This window comes from Nothoprocta perdicaria, unplaced genomic scaffold (assembly GCF_003342845.1).
Source record: "Nothoprocta perdicaria isolate Ctin4 unplaced genomic scaffold, notPer1 scaffold_27, whole genome shotgun sequence".
NCBI classification, from domain to species: domain Eukaryota; kingdom Metazoa; phylum Chordata; class Aves; order Tinamiformes; family Tinamidae; genus Nothoprocta; species Nothoprocta perdicaria.
The window spans coordinates 2,832,552-2,846,816 of NW_020455499.1; the positions used below are offsets into that span (position 1 = coordinate 2,832,552).

Below are 14,265 nucleotides of genomic sequence, written 5' to 3' on the forward strand. Positions count from 1 at the left end.
ATTTTTTTTTTTTTTACCCATTACTGTTTTCATTATTTGTATAGATATATATTTAACAATCAATAATAAATTGCATTCTGATTAAAAATACATTTTTAATCACAAGACTTTGAAATCTCAAGGCAGCTATTAGCAGTCAAACTGATAAAGCTTCTTTAATCATTCCTCTTTACCCTTTCCAGCTCCCGAGTGCTCCCCGGAGGGCCACCGCATCCTCCACAATCCCCACCGCAGCACCAGCTTCGACTCCCTGGACCTGCAGCGGGCGGCGATCCAGGACCTGGTCTGTGACCACTCCCTGCCGCACGCCTGGTACCGCTTCATGATCCACGACAGGCCTGCAGAAATGCCAACAAAATGTATAGAAGTCAGTAAAACTTAARAATTATTTATTTAAGAATAAATCCTTTGATGTGATTTTTCCTTCCCAGGCATCTCCATACGGTGATGACCAGCAGAGCAGGAGGCGGTTGCTGAGGGGCAATGGGAAAATCACTTTTCCCCTAATAGTTCTGCTATGCACGAGTGCAATAGTCAGAGGCCACGATCCCTGTGAACTAGGTGCTATTCAAATACTGACCAAGGCGTTTTCCTACCCTAAAAACATATACCTACTAAATCTACTAATTTGTTATGTCATGGCTCCAGTAAGTTAGCTATTCCAAACAATTTTGTTCCAGCTCTCTGGAAGAGATTCTTGACTCTTTTCCCAATTAAAATAATTATCTACTGCTTAATGAAATCGAAAAGTGAAAAAGTGGTATAAAATAAGCACTTTAGTCATACAAGAGGAAAAGGGAAAAGTAAGGGAAAAGTCTTTATAAAAAGAAAAAGGGAAAAGTCTTTATAACAGTTTTTGTATTATTTACAGTTCTGTAAATGCCCTAATTGTGTTATAGCACAAAAAAAAGCTCCATCACATAGCAGTGCTCTCCAAAAAAAAAGATSATAAAATTACCTATTTTTATGCCTGTTTAATATGTGTGATGATAATGTTAAACTTGCAATCATTCCTGCTAGACCAATCTCAGACTCCAAGTAAAATCAGTGCCRTATTAAATAGCCCAGCTGTAGCAGGTTAGAATAATTTCAAATACACTATTAAGCAGAATTGTTTAGAAAATAATAAACTAATTACTGTGAATGACTTTAAAGATGAAACATTCAATCTAGAGTGACAGCAATTTTAATATTATGTTATGTTAATCTAGCTGAAGAACCTTTATGAAATCAGTAACCAGGAGTTCACACCCTACTGAATGGATCCGTGAACTTGCCACAATAGAAGTATATCTTCATAAACCCACAGTAAATGAAATGTTAAGGGATAATTGTCACTTCTACAAGATCTCTAACTCTCTGCATACACAATCCATAAATTTAATTAATGTGAACAAACTGCTATGATTGTTATTGAAATATTCATTTCATGGCAGGCCGTCCTTGAATAAACAACTCAACGTATTATGCATTTTACTTACACCAGCTGCTCTATGAGTATGCACATAGTCTATAAAATTATCTAATTTGTCATTGCATTTCAGCTATCTCTAGTACTTAGTAATGATCAACTGTATGAATTTTCTTTCCAACAAAACATGCTTTGTTTCCTTTATTCTCTTCTATGGAGTTTTTTATTCAGGTTTGTGGAGCTATAATCATCAGTTTAGTTTCTTATCTTGTAACATAATTCTTGCCGTTGGTTTCTTMATTATCCTCTGAATGACAGTAAATCTCCGTTTCACTGCGCTGATGAAGGATTACATCTGTTATATGTCACTACTGGAAGAATACGCTTCTTTTAGATCTTCACCTTCTAAATCTTCCTCTACATTCTCTCTCTTCCACTTAATTAAATCATTGTTTAATTTGGTTTCCCATTTAATTTGAGCAAAACCTCTGGAAGAAAATAATTTAAATTAATAACTGCACAGCTTCCACTCTTTAATAAGCAGTTATTATTGGACGTTCCAATCTCTGGCTATAGCAAGCTGATTTTAATTAAACAAGTGAAAGACAAAATCCTGAACAGAAGGAAAAAAGTGACCACATTAAGCCAGACAATGCAGCTAGAGAGTTAAATAGTACATGACCCCAGTGCCTTGTAGAAAATATGCCCAGCAATACCCTGTTGATACAGGCAGGATGCAAAATTAGCTGCTTATCAATGGATAAGATTAACTTCTTAATTCAAAGTAATAGCAGGTAAGGATTCTTGCCATCCAATTGAGCTCAAAGGGGATTTAAACTATAATGGAGATTTTAGAGGTCCTGACCAAAGCRAGAGAGAATTGCTGCAGGAGGAATGGCACGTGCTGGGTGTACCTCAGGGAGCAGGACCCTTGAGAGCTGCATACGGTGCCCACGTGGGAGCTGTGGGCTCTTTCAGATACACTTCAAACCTTATATTCTGAATTTTGACACACAAAAAAATCCAAAATAYAAATGCAGCCACCTCTGATTAGTGTTTTGTGACCATACGAAGCAAGAAGTTACAAGAGTTTCTGCCCAGAACCATGTCACCACTAAGAGACCCAGAGACTTTTGCCATGGAACTCTAACAAACAGCAGCAGCTCCTAAGAATCTGCTAAGCATCCACTAATTAAGTAAGCTTATTAAAAACTGGGAGAAAAGGAAAAGAAATATAAGTTTTTGTTTGGTTGGTTTTCTTTTTTTGGTCAAAGACAGTGAAAACATTGACTGTATTCCTGAATTCTCCATTCCCTAAATCCAACTGCTGTCCACAACCATCTTCCTCCACTGGTAAAATACTTTTGATTGAAATAACCTTCCAGTTTAGATACTGTCTGCTGAATTTCCCTGTSGGGGGTAAAGAATAATCTTGACCTTCTTCCCTCTATTTCTACTTCTCCTCTCCCTAAGGAAGCAGAGCAATTACAGGATCCTGAGCATGCGCTCTTGGGCCACAGCGACATCTCCATCCAAGAGCAAATTCTGGCAGAAAAGCTACATAAAGTTGCAAATTCTTATCCCCAGGTAGCAAGGCTGCTGCCTACACACATCACAAACAATAGCTTGTTCTTCAAGAACTGCCAGATTCATTTTGGAAGGGAAAAAATCACTAAAGGAAGAAAGCATAGGGAAGGTTTTGCTAAGATTAAGGGACTACAATAAGAGCACGAAACGACGCACAGACACGGCCAGATGTAGCAGGAATATGACCTTCAGGGAAAGAACAAAAGTGACATGAAAATTAGAGCTCCACAGAAAATCTATTAAAAACATAGGGAAGAATGTAAAATGAAAATGAACATGGGGAAAACATTGGTTAGAAAAATAGGAAAACATAGGTTAGAAAAACTATGACAATAGGCACTTGATCAAGTAAAATGCAGAAACCAGTCCAGGCTCCACCAGAACTACAGGGCCTGGGAAAAAGCTTTTATGCCAGTGTGTTCTATCAAGTCAGCGCTGCAGCTATCACCAGCATCTTGGCATCCAGCTCCTGCCTTCCATCTTCAGCTCTGGAAAAAGCAGAGAGAGGTGAACGGAGCCGCACTGGAGGCTCCCAGAGAAAAGAACAGCAGGCTTTAAAGGAGCGAAGAGTCTGTAAAAGAAAAGAACTGCAGGCAAGAACTGGCATAGAGACAGAGGACAAGGCTGATGTGTCCACTGGGGAAGACGCCTTGCAAAGAGATTAAAGCTCTCTGGAGGATGCAGCTCCTCAACGGCTTTGGGTTTCCATCAGAGCTCTGTGTTGGGGAGTGCTGGGTTTTTTCTTCTTCTTCTTCTTCCTTCTTTTCTTTTTTCCTTTTTTCACTCCCAGGCTTATGCTTCCTGAGGGAACTGCCGGGGCAGGAGACCACTCTGGGTTCATCAGAGCTGATTAAGGAGCGCAGCTCAGCACACAGCTGCTCAGTTGAGCTGTGTGGTTTTAAAGGCAAAATGATGCTTTTCCTTCACGTTCTCTTCATTGACTCATTCCCTTGCCTTCCCTTGGAGAAACCATCTCAGCCTGTACTGACGCAGGTCTGCTCTTCGGTGTATTAAACAAGGTCATGTTAAAGTGTATCACATCTGACCTGCTTATAATGCCTAATATTGTTAGTCCCTGGCCAAAAAGATTGACTTTTTCCTCCTCATCTACTTGACCTCTTGTAGAAAATTTTATACTCAGATTCAAAATACAATAGCTCAGTTGCATATTATTAATTTTTTATTTTGTTTCAATTTTTTATTTTGCTCTGAATCCAATCCTATCTGGATTTGCAATTTCTATATGAACTTAAAAGCAAGTGACACTTTCAAGATATTATTTCATSCTTTCATCTGCAATTCTGTTTCTGCATATATATGTGAATACTCTAACATCATAATGGTAGGTATGAAGAGGTTTTGTTTGTCTTGTTTGTTTTTCAGACATACAAAAAACCTTCTGYAGAAATTACAATTACAGTCTCTATTGTTCAGAAGCATATACTTAAAAGAAACACAAGACAGGCACAAGTTTAATTGCTGCTACAGATATTCCTGATGTAAACCAATTTCTGTGGAGTTCGGCCCTAGATTGAAAAAAAAAAACCCCACCAAACTTATTTATTTTAACTTACTAAAAAGAAACCCAAAAAACTAAGATGAAGTAAAGTTTCGAGTGGATAACAGATGCAAAATCACAATGCTTTAACTGCCAACCACAATAYAGCAAAAAGCCTTCCATTCCTATCGAACTAAAACAATGCGTTTCTCACATATGGTGCTACTTATTTTTAACAGCATAATTTCAATGCAATACCCAAGCGACAAGAACAATCAAGCCTGATTTCTTTGCGCAATTATAAAGAACCTTAGAGTGTTCAATCAATCAAAGTAGTTGATTGTCCAACCCCCCYCTATGAAATGGAAGGAGACATCATTGGATTAAACAATAATGGTTTGTCCCATTGTAATTGGCAATGGGGGAACAAATTTAATTTTGTCATTTAGGTTTTCTGAACTGAATTATTAAAAAGATTAGTGAGCTCCTAAGTATGACTCAAAAACACTTAATGAATGCTTACCTGCCACACAGAGGTGTTGGGAAGATTAATTAGGTAAGGCTTATAAAATGCTTTGAAGATTAAAAACACCACTTAATTGTTATTGGATGAAGAATGAAAGGATACTGAGCACTCAAAACAGCCTGGCAACAGGCTACAAAATCCCTCTTCTATTAGAGAAGTTTCCTTTAGTGTAAGCTGTGTCACTGCAAAATACCTTAAAACAGATGCACTGTATAAATTTGGGGTTTACAGCAATATAGTGCAATTCAGTAACTTATAATGAAATTGGACAGTCATAAATCCAGCTACATCTTTCAACTACACCCACTGAGTGCATGTGATTAACACACAGAGTGTTAATCAAGCATCTATTGCAGCTCCCAATCTAGCACTCYGCTTAAACCTGAAAAGGAGGGACAGGATTTTTAGGGAAAGATTTTTTATTTGACATAGCAGTATACTCAGCAATAACTGAACAAACTTTTGGGGACACGCATGATTTCCAGTGTTAGTTATCCTAGCTCAGTTTTCCTCCTGCTGTGTAGCTTCCATTTCAAGTGATAAACACTGGCATTTTCCATGCAACAGCAACAGTGCTGCTACATAGTCTAAATTATGTAGATTGCATAGATAGCCTTGAAAATCCATAATCCACATCCCTCACCACTGGCTTCTAAGAAGACTAATACCTGCCTGTGAGAGATGCAAGGTCCTCTTTTCTGTGGAGGCAGATTTATAATTCTTGCTCTCCATTTTAGAGATGCTCCGGAATTATGGTGTGAGATTCCCACAGCTTTTTGCTATTCTTAGTGCAGCAATGACTGTAGTTATTGCAGGTAAATGCTATATCTTGAATGCCAATCATTTGCTACCCCGGTATTCAATTTTTTGGTTACTCTCCCAAATGACTGCCGCAAAATGTAATGCTAATTATTCCACAGCTGGGACCTAAAAACTTTGACTCTCTGAAATTTCTTCGCCTAGAATTTTTTTTCTCACTTGTGTCTTTTTGTTCGTATCTGTATTGCTGGCTGAATGCATGAATATACATTTGCCCTTCCCAGGTCTATTTTTCAATTCACAGTGGCCTAAAGCAGCAAATCCTTTTGGTTAGTATAGGCAGCTTGCCTAAGATGGGCAGCATACAGCTCAAAGCATAAAATAAATGCACGTATATCATGAAGCTTCCATGGAAATGGAATTCCTTGATTCACACCAAAATTCTTCCTTGGACAGTGCATAATATTGTATCAYAGTTTGCTAAAATGACTGATTTCTCAGTCTTGAGCTTTCAGAATGCACAGTCAGTCAAAAGGGTTCATTACTGCTTGTAATTTGTGCACATTACATAACAAACTATTTAGCTGAAATGGTTTCAATGCAAGATTTGCCTGAACAAATCCAGGATGCTGCAGATCACAGTGGGGGTTTATCATAAAGCTTGCACACAAAACTGTTGGCTTACGTCAGTGGCACTAATCCATACTTTCTTAAGCACTGAAATGGCTTGCAGACTTACAGTGAAGATAAACATAGAGAGGAGGAAAACCACTGTCTTCTTATTCCACATTTTATTTTGCCTTTATGTGTTAACAGGGCACACAAAACCACTTTTATGTATGGATGCCATTGCATCTTTTTTCATAGCCAGAACGCACTTGCATCTGTCTACTTATCTACATGGCTCATAGCACGGTAGATATTTGAGTGTCTCATTAATGAATTTATCTTCTCAATACTGCTGAAAGGCAAGGAAGAACGATTACSGCCTCAGCCACCTTCCTTACCTCTATTTGACAGATAAAGAAGCCAGGCACAGAAAGATTAAGAAGTTTACCCAAGGTCAGGGAGGCAGGTGAGGAGGCAGTGCCTGCCCTGCACGTCCTCCTGCGCCACCAACGTGTTGAGGCCACGCAGGCCACTACCTGCCAAAGCAAATGGAGGCAGAAGTTCTTCAGTACATTTCAAACAGCAAAAGGTTTTCTATAGGAAATCATCAGAAGGTTATTTTTGCTGGGCTCAGAGAGACAGCGAGGCATGTGTATAAATATCCAAATTAAAAAAAAAAAAACATAAATGTTTTTAACCATATGTGTTGTGGTCCTCAACAAGACCATAAAATGAGTGTGAAATAGAAACTATTGAGCTCTTGTCACTCACCCTTCTTTCTCAAGCATTTCTTCTTTCTCAGCGTATGGGCACATTCTCTTCTCCATACCCTATTTGAAGATGTTCAGGGCACTCTTTGGTGTCATTACTATTTTATGCTTATAAATATGCTGTGAAAATACTGTTATTTCACATCACATTTCACTCTAAGTCAGAAGGTCCCCAGGATAGAATGAATTTCCCATATCTGCACCTTGTTCAGCTCCAAAGCACTGACCYCCCCCGCTTGCAGCATTAAATGAATAAACAGAACAAATCTCTTAAAGAGTTATATAAACCACAATTTTTAAAGAACAATGGAAAATAGATTCATCTAAAATTCCTAGTAAAAGCATTTCCATGCACAATCCCTCCCCTCTGGCAAGCCATTCCTCCCTGKTGGCCTCCTGCATTATGACAGCAGGGATGCACATGGACACGACAGGGACAGGTATAGGCCACATTTCTGGGGGAAAATGAGTCTTTGGACCATTTTAATAACGTCTCTTGAGAGTCACTGCTTTTGAGATGTCTAAGAGTGTGAGTGGTTTTTTTTTCCAAACACGATGTTTAACCACATGTTCCTCTTTGGAGGAAGGGTGTCCCAGGAGTCAGACTATTAGAAATGGCATCTCGCACTTTCCCTGTCTGAGGAAATGCAAAGAAACAGAAACACTCACTCTTTGTGAGTCAATTATTGTCAGTAATTTTGTTTTAATTTTAGTAGGCTCAGAGTATGCCCGATCTCCTCACTTGGGCACTTAAATTGAAGGCAGTTCTGGATAATCGTGTCTGCACAGTCAGTGGAGAGAGCCAGGCACCTATGGAGAGCAATTCAGATCCGAGATCTTTGACCAGCTATCTCTATATTTGGAAACATAAATACATCTCAGGCTCTCCCTGCCGTGACCCAAAATGCACCTGCTTAAGCCATTTTAGGACCAACTTTTTCTGATGTGTGGCCTACTCTAGGGATGTGCTGTGTTCAGTGGGTTCACAGAATCACAGAATAGTTGAGGTTGGAAGGGACTTCTAAAGATCACCTAGGCCAACCCCCCTGCTCAAGCGGGGACACCCARAGCATGTGGCACTGGGCGGCATCCAGGCGGGTTTTGAAGACCTCCAGAGAAGGAGACTCCACAACCYCCCTGGGCAGCCTGTGCCAGGGCTCTGTCACCCTCACAGTTCTTCTTCATGTGGAGATGCCTGTGTTTCAGGTAGCATCAGTGTTGACAAATTTCACAATATAGCCAGATGAAATCTGTTTATCTATACTGTACTATTACTCCTCATTCTTGGTATATATTGTGAGTAAAACTACTGGAAAGGCCAAGTTACCTTTCRCTCTGTTTGGATAGATATAGTTTGGTCCCATCCTCTTTATATCATATCTTGAGGTATTTGTACATGTTGATAAGATCTCTTCTCAAATTTCTTGAGGCTAAACAGGTACAGCTCTCTTAGTCTTTCCTCATAAAACAGGTATTTATGATCCCYTGCCTATACGGATCCTTTGACCAACCACCCTCCATCTTAACCATGCTCATGGCCTTGCTTCGTTGTAGCGGCTCCCCGTGGAGTCATGGCATATTTGCTGTAAACTGTCCGCTCTGTGTGTGTCCCCAGATGAACAAGTGCGGGACGCAGGCCCCGGTGTGGCTCTCGCTGGGGTCGGAAGCGCTGCCGGCCGCCGGAGAACGCAAGCAGCTCACGGCCTGCGCCACATGGCGCCTCCTCCTCGGCGGCGCCCAGGACTGCTGCGTGTTCCGCGTGCCCGTGGCCGTGCGCAACTGCGGCGCCTTCCTCGTCTACCGCCTGCCACCCACCCAAGGCTGCATGGGCTACTGCGCCGAAGGTGAGGGCACCTCGCCAGTACCAACCGGCCCACCTACGACTCCCTTGCTGGGAGCGTGAAGGTCCCYGTGCTGCAACACGCACTGCAGCGACCTTGCAAGTCAAGCATTGCCCCCATAACATGCCCAAAATAAAGCAGCAGCGGTCCAAGGCGTTCCCAAGGAAAAGATATTATTGCCAGAGCAACAAATAATCTGGTGTGTGCTACTGGAGCGCTCTCTCCTTGCTTACAACAGCAAGACCTTTGCTGTTGTCTCCTCTCCACTTTGGCTCCAACTTGCCCAGCCAGGGAGCTGGAGCTGCTCTGTTTTACTAGGTCCTGTGTCAAGAACAGGAGCTAAGGCTTGTTCTTATCTTAAATAATCCACTGTCTCCCCCCCCAAAAAAGGATAATTCAGAAACTCTGGAAGGAAAAAAAAAAATCTGATAACATCTTTTCATGACATTTAGATAATTACTCTCGTCAGAAATAATTTTCAACCTACTACAAGAGCTCTAAGCTCTCTGCCGTAGCTAGGAAACAAAGCAAGAGTAGAAAGCAGTTGTTCACTCAGTTAAGTTCCCTCTGAACTTAGGAGCATGTTCAGGTGCATATAGATTTAGCCAGAAAAGACAGTTCTTTCTCAAAGGGAAAAAATTACCTTTATACCTTCCTTTCAGCAATTTCGGACAGAGACAAGACACAGTGAGAAACCAGGGTTACCACCTTTCAATGAGGCAAAATTCAAACTTGGAGAAAATTTTTAAAGTGAGAGGTATCTGTTTTCTTATCTTTATCAATATTTTAACATTCCCATGTGAAAGAGACGAGAGAGAAGGAAAAAAGACTCAAAGAAAGAAAGATTAATTCCCTATTCAAATTAAACATATAGCTTTAAATAAATGAAAGCTTTCTATAATTTCCTGGATTTTATTTTTGAACACTGCTACCTTCCAGTTTAAGTTCAGCATGTTCAACTAAAAGCTTCCATCTACCCTTCTTAGGAGAATTTTTTATCTGTCCTCTTTAGGTGATTACTTTTGTCCTTTCTGTCATAGTGCTTAAGCACTCAGGCTTATTTAATTGTTTCAGGTCATCAAATTGCTTATTAAGCCTCTTGATCAGTATTTATTTAGTAACTTTGCATAATAGCACTTGAGACTTAAATCTGCCTGCATTTTGGACAAAATAAAATTTATCTCCTTCCCAGCTATGTCAAACCAATGAATTTCTGCCTTTTTTTTCTTTTTTTTTCTTTTTTTTAAGCATAGCCATTGATGCTTTCTCCATTTTTTAATGCATTTCAGTGATCAGCTCCCCTGAGTCTKTAATGATTTTATGATGTCTTTGCAGTATCATGCATTGGACAGAAAACATTAAAAGTTAGAGGTTCTTATGGGGGGGATGTGAATTCACTCTGCTAAATTTAGCTGCTGAGCACTGCACWGCACAGGCTCTACACAGCAGGGAGCCCAGTCCAGCTGGCAGCGTCACAGCTTCTTACCGGAGAGCTCCCCACAGCCCTATCACTAGGAACTTGGGAACGTCAGCAGCATTCCGCACTTCCCAGGTTCAAATGAAAGGGATTTAAAGCTTCACAGTCTGGCAGAAAGGCCATAGCTGAGAAAAGTGGAGCAAGTGCCTGCAATTTTGCTCATAGTCTTCCATGCTCTGACTGCCTAACTTCATCCTTCTGGTATAATTCTGTGCAGAAAGTCATAGTTCGAGGCATAGTTTGAGGCAGCTTCCMTTAGAATCATAGGGAAACAAAAAAGGATATAAACAAACAGCACTTAGTCATATTTTAACTAAATTGTTTATTCTCCTTACCTCTTGCTATTTGCTTTATACAGATGTTAACACATCTATTCTCCATTCTGCTCTAACAGTCTCATATCTTATTCTCTTGAGCTTCCATAATATTTTCTACCATCCTGTGAAAAGTTTCATAATTTCCTTTCAAACTATCTGAACCTGCTTCTTGTTCCATTTGATTCCCTGTCTCTAGGCATGAAAGAACATTGCCCTACAGTATTATACATTGTTTTGCTTCTACTTTTAAAGCAAACTTTACAGGAAGAAAAGTTTCARACTTCATAACTTACTGAAGCCTATATAAAGCAGACTGTATTTTCAGAGCAGTGTAATTTTCCTAAGCAGAGAGAAAATCATTCAGGAYGCTTCTCAGAACAGCCTGGAAAGGGTCTGCCCCACTTGGTGATAGGAGCTGAGTGCTCTTTGAGAGCCAGTTTACCTCCAAAATGTAATTATCRCTCATCTCTCTCCTGTATTTATTGCAAAATGCAGATCAAAGGCCTGTGCTACTGGGAAATCGAAAGCTAAACGCCTTTGCCAGAATAATTAAATTCTATTAAAGTGTATGCTTCAGTTCATTAATATTATTCTAACTACAAATTAAAAAATCCCAGGTCAAATATTCTAACATCAATAAATAGTCATTATACTATTAGCTATTTTTGTGCTTTACGTGAAAGAGATTTTCTTTTTTTATAGAGTTAATAATCAAATCACAAGAAKGTAAACCCCAGTATTTCTCTCATATCCAGCTAAATTCAATTGCCTTGTTGTTGAATGAATAATTGTACTACTAACATAATGTTTTGCACAATACTTTTTCTCCTCATTTTCAGTGAAACTCATGAGCCTGGCTTTGCAACCCGTGATAACTCCCAAGCTTGTGGCAAACCATGCCCACCTGCAATGCGTTTACGAGYGCCCATCCTCAGGCCAAGGGCTGCGCTACGAGGTGCTCTGGTCCCGTCTGTCCGACGCTGGTGCAAAAGAGGAGATCCGCCGGGACAGCACTCAGCAGCCCTTCTCCTACCTGGAGGTGGATGGTGTTCACCTCAGGCTGGGAGACACGGTAACGATATCCTGCTCTCAGCAAAAGAGAAAAAAAAAAGATCAAATGTTCAATCAAACTTTTCTAAAATCATTGCTGTTTTTTGTTAGTGCCTCATCCATGATATTTATAACTAACAGAGAAATATACAGGATTACKCAGTCATATACACCAGGATCAGAACCTGTGACATCTCTTTGAAKAGCACAGAGTTCATGGAAGCTTTCTGCTTTACTGTTTTCCCAAACCGACCCGAACAGCTACACGTACATTACTGCTTGAATGCCATAAAGCTGGCACAAGAAGTAGGTACATGTGCCTGATCCAATCTTTGCTTAGTGCTTTTTTTTTGTGCCTCGCAGCAGTGAGAATCTGCAGTACAGGCATACTCTGCAATCCATACTCTGTGATTTTTATACTCATGGACCTGAGACACAATAACATCTTCTCACAGAAAAGAAAGATGGCACATTTTAAATTATTTTATGGTCTTTTTCATGGTGTTCTGCCTCTCTGATTCCAAATTCTTGGTTCAATAGTATACTAAAAGATAGAGTTCATTACAAAACAATCTTTAAGAATTTGATGGCTTACATAGCAACACAGATCTAGTTTTAACAACAACTACAAAACAGAAGCCAATATGACATGTGAAAAAAAGACTTGTATATGAATTCATGGCCTTTCACAGTACAGAAACAAGACATTTAAAGTTAGATTAGCTTCATCACTTTTATAGGCAGGGAGCCATTAGTGATGCTACACAGAACTGAAAAAATAAACAGGGATAACAGCCTTGTATTAAAAGTAGGTTGGAAACAGTTGTGGTGTTYTGCAGCTCTTTTTTGGGATATTTAAGAAATGTGAATAAGTTTTTTCCAGTTCTTGTAAAGGTAAGTCATTTGTAACTATAACACAGTCTAGATAATTATGAGAAGAAATGAAAAAAAAAAAAAAAAAACCATGCAACCTGCTGCCCTCACTCTAATATGAGGCGGACAATTCTGCCACATTTCAAGGCAAGTTAGTGTTACAAAGAGATATCTATTTTCATCAAAATAATAATCTCACTTGTAATCCCTTCAAATCTAGTTTTAGGAATCCTGAGGGGTACAGAGAAAATGGAGTTTTGTTAACTAGTAACATCGTCAAATCTTTATAGGACCTTCTTCATTACATTAAGTTTTCAGTAAGCCCTTCTTTGTCCTCTGCTGAAACCCTCATGTTTAATTTAACAGGTTTAGTGACACTAAAATGTTCTCTTCCTTGCTAGATTTTTTTTTGAAGGTCTTCATGGCCTATTTGGCTAATTATAATTATCCATAAATTGTCACTGGTAAAAGCCAAGCAATGAAGCCTCAGTTCTAACTGGGAATTTAATTTTCCACACTAAAGATTAGAAAAGCATTGGACTGTGTTTGCTCTTCCACTCTGGTTTCTAATAACAGTTACAAAGGGACAGATTCTCCTTTCATTCGGTGTAAACCCGAGGCAACTTCRTAACCACTAACAGGGCTATCACAAAGCAAAGGTGATGCCACCAAGCAGAGATCCCCATCCCGAGAGCCATCACCAGGCAGAATGTGTCCCACAGGCTGCACAACTCCCAGAATCACAAAAAAATGGTTTCCTCTGTTCAACCTACTTTTCACTCACCTGCACATAGTCCAATTTTGGCTCCAGTGCTTTTATAGATGAATTCTAGGAATTGTATTATTTATAAGCCTCATCTGAAATCAGTACCTTCTCCGTTTGCCTCCTGATATGAAAAGAGTACAGCCAAGAGAAAAGATTATTTTTAATCATCCTTTAGGTGATTGATAGCTACACTATATTTTATCCATCAAAAAGTCTCCCGGTAATAAGTTAGTCACACAATAGACTAACCATCAATATTTTTAATATGCAGTCAAGCTATATAATAACTTTAAAGAGGAATTGGGATTTACTGGCCAGCATTTCTGAACCTGTATTGACTTCTCTTTAGTCTAAACAGCTATTTTTTTAATAGCAGTCATGTGTGCTTATCTCACCCATCTCTGGACTCCAATTTTGTTATTTCAGACAGTGATGTTGGCAGCATAATGTTCGTGAGACTATTGCAATCTTAAATAAATCTATAACATGCCGCTCTTTCTATATAGGCACTGAAAGAAGCCTATTCCATCTGATGTGAAAATCCTAGCATTCCTGAGCCTTATTTATATGATACGGACAGAGGTCATTCCATTCCTGGAGGCACAGCCATCTATAAATTATAGTGGCACAGTGTGAGTAATGAGTTATGCTAAGAGAGAAAGGTGTTTAGAAGAAAACTGTGCAGATTTTGCTCAGCACAGCAATCTGAAAGTTCACACRGCAAGAAGCAATTGTCACCACACATAAACTGTGATGCGCACTGTGGAATAAAAATATTTGA

The 14,265-nt window shown here is 39.6% G+C and overlaps 1 protein-coding gene across 1 annotated transcript in view; it reads left to right on the forward strand.

Annotated features, from left to right (window-relative positions):
- The first annotated feature begins 307 nt into the window (after positions 1–307).
- The window catches only part of LOC112948589 (von Willebrand factor D and EGF domain-containing protein-like), a 129,504-nt gene continuing 115,546 nt past the window's right edge, over positions 308–14,265 (forward strand). Inside the window, exons 1-3 of the mRNA XM_026040855.1 lie at positions 308–367; positions 8,776–9,004; positions 11,635–11,867. Coding sequence (XP_025896640.1) covers positions 323–367; positions 8,776–9,004; positions 11,635–11,867 — 507 coding nt within the window. The 5' untranslated portion in view covers positions 308–322. The remainder of the gene's footprint in view (positions 368–8,775; positions 9,005–11,634; positions 11,868–14,265) is intronic.